Source organism: Cyrtonyx montezumae, unplaced genomic scaffold (assembly GCF_038088225.1).
Source record: "Cyrtonyx montezumae isolate F1298 unplaced genomic scaffold, pur_monq_1.0 scaffold_0, whole genome shotgun sequence".
Lineage (NCBI taxonomy): Eukaryota > Metazoa > Chordata > Aves > Galliformes > Odontophoridae > Cyrtonyx > Cyrtonyx montezumae.
In genome coordinates, this window is record NW_027071824.1 from 31,010,998 (window position 1) to 31,020,277 (window position 9,280).

A 9,280-nucleotide genomic window follows, 5' to 3' on the forward strand; every position below is an offset into this window, starting at 1 on the left:
AATAGAACAAACAGTATTTCCACAGAAATCAAGAAGGGAAAATAAAAAAAGGTAGTTACTGTGGAAAACAACCAACCTAATTCAAAGCTTAGAGCCAACCAGTTCATCTCTTCAAACATGATTGATTCCCATTGACATCTTTTCCCCCTTGGCAACTCACAGTTTGAGCCATTTAATAACAGAATGGCACAGCAAGCAAGAACACCCTTCATTTCTAGAACAGATCTCAAGCACATTTGCCTGCAGCCAACTCCCCCACCTACAGAGATCTTCAGAGCATTGTATACTCTTCAGAGTATTGAAAAGTCATTACCAGAATGAAGCCACCAGAAATATGTATCAAGACCAGCTACATTTATTCAGAGAACTCAAACTAAATATTCTGCTTCTCAAGGCCCAGAAAATCCTGCAGTTGGTTTGGTAAATTACTACTTTGACACTCATCCCAAAATTCTTGACCAGAAGCTTCCAAGCATTTGATTTTTCTATTTACAGCAGAAAGATGTACATTCACAGGGAAATGCAACAAGGGCTAATTGAAACAGAGAAGAGCTGCTGAGATCCCATGAGCTGACAGTAAAATCTGATACGTTTCAAGAGGACAAACTGCCAAACAATGAGTTTAAAAAAAAAACAACAAACAAAATGCAAATTCCTTTTCATCATATATTTCTATTACAAGCAGAAATAACAGTTATTGAGACCTACTTACATGAAGTATTTCTTTTTCTTGAAAGTTACACTAACTAGAAATAAGCATAAAAATAAACAAAGCTCATAACATTTTTGGCAGTTCTTCATGTTCTCATCTCAGAAAAAAAATAATAATAATCAGGACTTCCTGTTCTTTTTCACTAGCAAATTTGGAAACAGAAAAAGGTTAACTGATTTTTCCATCTTAGGCTATTTTAATTTTTCATGAAAATTTGGATGATGACATAACATTTAGACCATATGTACGTACACTGTGATCTCTCTCATACACTTCCTCCCAGTGCTCTCCCCATACACAAATGTATGGCTTGATTAAAACTATAACAAAAGGTATCTTAACAAAAAGGAGCAACTATTTAATTCTGACATCACTCCATAACATGTAAAAAAAAAAAAACAAGTGTGAAAATGCTGATGGCTTTGTTAGATTTCCACATTCACTTTTAAGCCTAGAAAGAGTGGTTGAAAAAGAAACAAAGGTCAGAAGTGCAGAAACAGGAGCAAAGAGAGCTTCACCCAGCCTATCCAGTATCCAGCTTCCTGCTCTTCAATGCCTCAGAACAAATGGAGTCAAATATTAATTGGTTTCGGTAACTATCCTTTCGTTCTTCAGCTATTAGGTTTGGGCTTTCTCAACCACAACTATATCCTAACTCATCCTTGGGAAAAGGACAGCACTTTACCTTTTTATTTCTTTAAATGAGAAGCTCAAAAATATATTTTCATCATTAAAGTAGAGGTGATTGAGCAGAAGAAATCACAGTATAAATCCAAAGGATAAATGCTGTAGTTAGGTTCTTGACATTAGAGATCCCAAACCAGTTCCCAAGGTCTATTCACCAAAACAAACAGTTGCATACTGCTGGGAACAGAGATGTCATGGCAAAAAGCATTCAACTGCTAGGCTCAACTATAAATACATCACAGGTAACAGTGACAAAATGAGATCTGTACCAGCCACTAATTTTCATTTTTCAGTCAAACTTCACTACTTTACCAAACTTTCCACTCCTAGATGAGAAAAGTTATCAACTGTTTTTGATCCCAAAATTTCAGTTCATCTTTTTGACGAAGCCAAAAGAACAAAGTCTGCAAAAAACTCAAAAATGAAGCACTGAAAGTTAAGCACATTTTTAGTTGAAGTCAGTACCTGAGCGCTTTGTAATTCTGGGGGCTGGACAGCCAATCCACAGCCTTTAGAAAATGCAGGCAATTCAATAAAGCTGCAGTATGCTGTACTACTTGGAGCACTTTGCATCCACAGCCAGTTCCATCATGCAACTGAGAAGTAACAGAGATATCTAACTGTGCCCCCGATTCCACTTCTCTGATGGATGTTTCAGAGCTAAAATGGTAAAAACCTTTACAAATACTGCTCTGTGAGAAGCCATCCGCAAGTAAATTAGCAACACACTAAGCCAATCATAACAAGCCAGACACAGATACCACATCAGAAAGCGATGCATGATAGTCAACACAACTAAGTGGCGGCTGGATGTAGGAGCAGAACAAGCCTCCTCCTCCAACTCGTGACAGCAGCAGACATTCATCTGGGCACTGAAGCTACATCCCACTTGTCTGAATCCAGTACGAAGCAGGTGAAGGTTCATGGCGAGCTGCTGTGCTCCTACACGCAGTGTTCTTGGACTGCATGTGAACTGACATCAGACAAGTTGGTAACATACAAACTGGGGTGGTAAGAGCAAACATTTCAGTCTGGTTTTACGCATGTAGCTGGTCAAGGATGAGTATAGAACAACTCTCCCCTTTTTAAACGAATAAACTATTGCTAATAGATTACAGGCAAAACATAGCATGGACGTAGTTAAAACATAAATGGCACATACAAAATAGTAAATCCAACCACACAGATGAAGAACTAAAGCTGACAGACCCATACCTTCCTGTGCTGACAGAGGTCAATGTGCTATTTAACCAGCAGTGGGTAGCATAAAAAAACCTGTCTTCTGTTAAACTGTAAATAGAATGGTTTATGATATGTGGCTGTCACAGAAAACAAATCTTTAAAAGCTTCCACAATTCCCACCTCACTCCCTAGAGTAAGTATTGCTGCATAAACCTCAACCTTTCCATTAGATTTGGTAAATCTGTTTTTCATCTCAGCACAGTTTGCATTCCACAGGGGACAATACCACTTGCTTACATAATAGTAAAACCAACCTTGACACAGGCAGGACTAATTAGCAGGCACAAAACCAACTCCAGCAGCCACACAACAGAGTAATCCTTGCTGCTGTAAATACCATAGATATCTCAGCAAGCACTTCATGTGTTTCCATGCAGGTAGAGCAATCATTCATCCCCATCTTTCACATGTAAACACAAAAATGTGATACGTTAAAAACAGAGATTACATCTTACCTCATTCAAATGTATGGGAAAAAAAATACATCAAGAAGAGGATGGTGGTAAATCACTACACTAGAATCCATTTTTCAATGGAAGCTATCATCCTAAGTTAATAAAATATTTTAACTTTTTTCACTGTTGATATACAATCAGTCATACAGATACAGCCTGGCAACCAGAAAAGTATGTTAAGTGCAACCCATGACCTTGAGTTTCCCACAAACAATGGATGCTGCAGACTAACAGCCCAATTCACTGTCATCATACAGCCAACAAATCTGAGAGACAGACCACTGAAAAACTTCCCAGTGCAGAGGAAGCCTCCACCATCATTTCCCATTCTATCCTGCTCTATTCACAGCCTTCCTCCTTCATTCACCCCTTGCACTGGATCAAAGAGGTCTACAAGCAATCAGGGACAAGTCAGAGTAGCCCTATGGCTCTACACACCTTTACAGTGTGCCCAAGTGGCATCCCAAGAAAGGAAACGCTTAAGGGGCTCATTTATTGCCATAATGAATTTGGTGCTATAAAGTTCTTGTGAGTGCCTAAGTTTGAAGTGAAAACATTTAAAGCCTACAAGCCACGAACAGGAAGTACCAAAGAGATGCCTGTTTTATTTAGTGTTCTACAGTACCCAACGTGAAATATCTTGTTTTTGTTTGCTTAGTAACGAGAATCAACAGCTGAATGTGAATCTTCACAAAACTTTCTAGGAGCATTATTTCCTTTATCCATAATCACTGCAGCCTATCCATCATGCAAGTGCAATCCTGTCTCAAATTCACCATCTGCTCTCAGGCTCCAAGCACCTTCTTTGGTTTAGAGCTGCCTCCCCTCTCTCCTGACCCCAAAGCATACATTCTAGAAGGAAAGGAACACCGGGGGAAAAAAGTTTGCTTTTAAAGAGTTCTCAATTAAATGCTTTGGAGCATCTTGCATCAACTGTATCATCCAAACAAAGCCACAAATGTATCTCATGCTTACTTCATGCTTACAAAAGGTACCATTGCATTTCTGTTCTGACAAGACAGAATCCTCACACAAAGATCAAAAGATTTCTGACACAAAAGGCTGTCTCACAACAATAATGCAATCAGATTTCTTTTAAAGAAATGTAGCCATATTGTGAATGAGAATGGCCAAGGACTTGCCAAACAAAATTAAATTTAACTTAAAAAGATTGAATTATACTGACGCAGTGTTAGCCAGAGGAACATAAAAACGCATTTGTACACCACAAGCAGGCCTGAAAACAATCAGCCCATCCCATGCCACCAAATGGACGTCACATAGTCAGTCTGGTGCATCACAGTGATTTCAGCAAGATTTTAAGCTCACAAGCAAGAATGCCACACTTAGCAACAGCTCCAAAATCTAAAGAAACTTTAGTTACATTGAAAGAAGCTTCTGATGCTTTTTCTTAAAAGTAATGCAGAAATAAAGTATTGCACAAAGCCAGAGAAGCAAATCCACAGGGGCTGTGCAGTCGATACACCAAGTCCACACAGAAGTGAATCACAGCAAAGTGCATGCGTCGCCCCACACCAATTAAACCTACCTAATTGTTTTGCGACGTTTCCTTCCCACCCACCAGCTCACTCCAAAATAACTAATTCTGTTTTCATTCGCCGGGTGAAGTTGCCACCACACCATCCACACCCACATCCGACTCACATAAACTGTCTGTTAATAAGCAGAATCCAGCAGAGGTCAGAAATGGCCCCAGACAGGAAATGCCTGGGTGTATTCCAGCGAGACACTGCACTGCTCCTCTACACGGAGGCAGCCCAGGTCCAGGGTCACGCTGCCGTGCAAGCTTCACGCTTTCCCACTTAACTCACTCGAAGTTACTATAAAAAAGGACCTTGACGCTTATAGATCAGCTATTGCAAAAAGCACTTTGAAATAGCTCCTCCATACCTTCTGCCATCTCCCGCGACGTAAGAAAAGCGGATCGTTGACATGAATCCGCGAAAACCCAAAGCAGACACGACTCAGCCCCAGAGCCTCAACACAAACCGAGAGCATCCCCACGTCCCCTGTTGCCCCTCGGCCGCACTAGAGCAGCTGAGGACGCGCGGAGCACGGCGCGCAGCACACCTGGAGCACACCGCCCGCCTCCAGCCCTGCACGACTCAGCGATCACCCGAGCGCTTCCAAACGCTTCCCCAATGCCTCCTAGCGAGGAGCGGAGCGCATCAACAGGATCTTATTTGGAAAAGAGAAACAAGCGGCCGGCGAGCTAACAAGTCGGACTTATGCAACGCTTCTGCGGGCAGTTAGAAGCGCTAAGCCGCGATGCAACCTGCACCCCCACCTCTGAGCGGGGCACAGACGAAGAGCTCAGAGCAGGGTCAGCCCGCTCCGAGGCAGCGGTACAGAGTTGGAGGCAGCTCACACAACGCAGACGCTGAGTGGGAGCCTTTCCCGGAGCCGCACCTCCTGATGAGGATGCCGCCAGCTGCGATGCGATGCTCACACCCCCCCACTCCTGCAGCCCCGCTCCAGAAAAAGTTATCCCGAGAGCCGTCCCAGATAGCACCTCCCAACGCCGGTCCGCTGCCCGAGCGGGGTGATGTACTGTTAATTGCCGAGCGCCCACAGAGCACTGCCTTACCCACCGCAGCCGCTAGAGATTTCTTATCGGAGAGCTTGCCGCCTCGGTGGGCGCCGTGCGAAAGCGCTGAGGCTGCAGAGCCGGAGCTCCGTGCACGACGCTCGCCTGCCGCCCTGCAGCAGGGCTCGGCCCCCGCCCGCCGCAAGGACACAATGTGGCAGCCGCCGGCCCGCGCTCCCCGCACGCAGCTCCCTATTTGGCAGCGCTCGGCCACTGACCTCCCCGCCGGCGGCGGCGGCGGCTGCGGCGGCTGCGGCTCCTCCATGGCGGCAGCGGCAGGGAGCAGCGCGGCGACGTCTCTCATGCATGCACCGAAGCCGCCATGGCGGCGGATCGCAGTGCGCGGCCCGACCCGGCCCGCTGCGGCGCCGGAGGAGGGGACGGGGGTGGGAGCTCTACCCGGCTGCAGGGACCCGGCCGCCAAGAGCCGCCCGCGCGGCCGCCATCTTGGAATCAGCCTCAGAGGGCAGCAGAGCCGGGAGCATCGCTACGGCGCGCGAGGAGGGACCGGCCGAGCCACAGGCGCTCGCTGCGCCGGGGACGGACGGGTGCGGGGGAGGCGGCGCTCTCGGTCCTGCGGCGGCGGTACTGCTCGGGGTTCGAGACCCGGCGCCGGACTGGGGGAGCTGGTAGCAGCGCCAGCTGACACAGCCCTGCCGCCAACTGTGTTGTTTGTCCGGGTTTTCTGATGAAACCACGGTGGTCAGCGTGCTCGCTTGTTCCCTGTTGGTTGTCTCAGTGCTACCGTCCGTCAGGTGGTTTGCAGAAGTGTTACTGACCATCTGCAATTCACTGTGGGCGAGCAGCATGGACTTCAGCATCCAGGGACGAGGGAAGTCAGAGTTAGTGATTGCTGCGAGAAAGGCTTACCTGAATATTTAGGTGCTTGGGTGATGATCTATGCATGCAGAGGTTGGAGACACCCAAATAGTTCAAAGCCTGGAGGCCCTGCAGTGACTTCCATTCTCAAAGAGCAATCAGGAAGAAGCAGTTATGTGCATGAGGGAAGGGGTACCGGGAGAAGCAGACTTCGTGCTCCTTGTGCAGCTTGTTTCATTTTAGAAACATTCTAAAGCCTGCAGCAGTGCTGTTTATCAGCTTAAAAAAAGAGCTGAAGCCACATTATCCATGTGGAAATACATGGAGGAAAAATGTAATTTCCTGAACTACCTCCATAACTTGGCTGGAATACGGGCTAATGCCCTTGAAATGCAGAGAAGTACGAGTTGGTTAATTATTCTGATCGGTGAGAGCGTCATCTTTTCTATTTTATAGGAGTGGAAGAAGAACAGCAAGCCCTGATACACTATTTCTGATTAGAACTCAGAAAGGACTGGAATCAGTGCTCGCTTCTGCTTTGTGCTTAATTCCTCAAATTAACTATACAGTAAAATTTACATGGATTTCTAACCTGATACTGGTGTTCTGTTATGAAGTCTCTGTTCATGCGTCTATGCAAGTTTAAGCACTAACTAAAGTGCTAACATAATTCTCCAAGTCTAAAGAAAAGCTGTTTATTTCACAGTGTGCACATTTCTTTAGTATGATTGCTAATAATAAAGGTTCACTGCCATCGGTGAAATAATTGCATGGCAATTTTAGCATTATTGTCAGATATGTTATATATCATCATCTGACACCAGTCACTTTAATACTGTATGAGAAGCACATTTTCATTAGCTAGGAAAAAAATAAAATAAAAAATGGTGTCTTATGGCATGGAAGTGATGATGTGATAGCATGGATGTGCTGATACTCTAGGGGCACAGGACACAAGTGGAAATGGGGACTTCCCACCACTGCTACTTTCTATGAACACGTAGGTGGTTTACTAAAGTAAATTTGGGTGCACTGCGGCCTATCAAATAGGGAGATCCAGGATAAAATTTCCAGCATGCCTCTTTCCATTTTCTGATAGAGTGACCCAGCATCACATTCCTGTGGTGTACCAATGAAGAGAGAATGCTAAAACTACAGGCAATGTCAAGCAAGGCAAGACTATAACTTTGGTATAACAGCACTTCCCTGCATGCAGTAAGCCATAGTGAGCAACATAGCTGCTGACATCAAGAGGAGAGAGTGTTAATCTCTCTTTATGGAGCTGGTGATACAGGAAACAGTTGATGACGTAGGACTGTTATAGCCTATCTGTAGATGATATTTAGACATGCAAAAATTAAAGGAATTGCAGAGATCTTACAAAAAAAATGATACATACAAAGTTCTTTTAGTGATTTTGTCTTCATTTAGGAAATATTCTTTTATATCAAAGGCTTCTTGACTGCCCATTTGTGAGTCTATCAGAAGTGCACAGGTGCAAGAAAATTAATAGTTGTTCAATTTGATTCTACTGCTGATACAGAGAAAGGTACAAAAAGAGAATAGACATCACAATAAATGATGTACCAGAAAAATGAGTTAAAACATTCAAAATTTTAATGGATTTCAAATCCTGAGGTGGCAGTCAATCATGACCCCAAAATTATAGTATCAGGCAGGAATGTGCATGCAAGTGTGCTTTTGTCATCTCTGAGTTCTATCACTTTTTTTCTGCATACAAAAAAGTAATATAGCAAAGAGATACGCAGTCTATGTAATAATTATATGTGTTATAAAAATATCTTCCAAGTTGTTCCTCAATAACTGTCACAAGCTCAAACTTTCATCCTTTCATCTTACGAAAGTTAGCTAGAGTTCATGAAACATAGTAATCAAATGGTTATTCACTATGAATTACATGCAAAAATAAAACCTGGACAAGAACAGTTTTGTACATTTAGGTTTTCCTTCCAAGAAATTATTTCATTTCCACTAAAATCTATTCAAAAGCAAAGGGAACTTAATTAAATATTGTCCCACCCTCAGCAGCAGACACTGGAAAGCAGCCTGTTAGATGCAGTTAGTCCAGCTCTAGCTAAATGTGCTGAAGACAGAATTGTCATTTTTTCTTGGTCATAGCTTAGAAATTCTCTTCTGCAGACCTATGAAGAATAAAGCGTGAACCATACCTGCATTTGATATGTGGAAGAAAATGTGGCAACATTTCTTTCCTATGTAGATATTGCAGATATTTATCCCAGAGCCAGAATAAAATACATAAAAGATGCTTTTCTACCTGGAAATATGCAGATTCTTCCATCTACAGTTTTGTTGCTTTCACAGAAGATCAGGATGTTTGGCGTGGGTTGTTGTTTTTTTTTTTAAGAAAAGAGTTATCACTGTCATATAACTTGAGCTTTGCTGCAATTCATTTGAAGCATGAACCTCAGAGAGAAATTAAGGAATCACACTACATAGCTCTGTTCAATCATCTGTTATCCACTGATTCATTCACTTCAGAAGCTTGTATAATAACTGCCAAAGCTTGTTCAGCAGCATGATTTAACAGCCATGCTATAATTGGAGCCAGTGAGCTTGATGGAGGTAGAGTATTTCTGTCCAAACGTTGTCATCTCACATGCTGCATGTCAGATCACACAGGGCCTGATATCACTGACTCATCACTATTAAAGGAGTATTTGTAAGTAACAGTAGCATGAGGTCAGAAGCATTCCTGGGATTACTGTTTTATCACTT

The 9,280-nt window shown here is 43.5% G+C and overlaps 1 protein-coding gene across 6 annotated transcripts in view; it reads right to left on the reverse strand.

Moving 5' to 3' along the window:
* The window catches only part of MAP3K4 (mitogen-activated protein kinase kinase kinase 4), a 70,363-nt gene extending 61,359 nt beyond the window's left edge, over window positions 1–9,004 (reverse strand). For 4 of the 6 annotated variants that reach the window (XM_065731206.1, XM_065731190.1, XM_065731198.1 and 1 more), the window contains exon 1: window positions 5,923–6,149. In XM_065731206.1, coding sequence (XP_065587278.1) covers window positions 5,923–6,008 — 86 coding nt within the window. In that variant the 5' untranslated portion in view covers window positions 6,009–6,149. Of the gene's footprint in view, window positions 1–5,918; window positions 6,150–8,712 lie in introns of those variants that run through there. The other 2 variants (XM_065731214.1, XM_065731181.1) reach the window with 2 other exon arrangements.
* Between the last annotated feature and the right edge of the window lie 276 nt (window positions 9,005–9,280).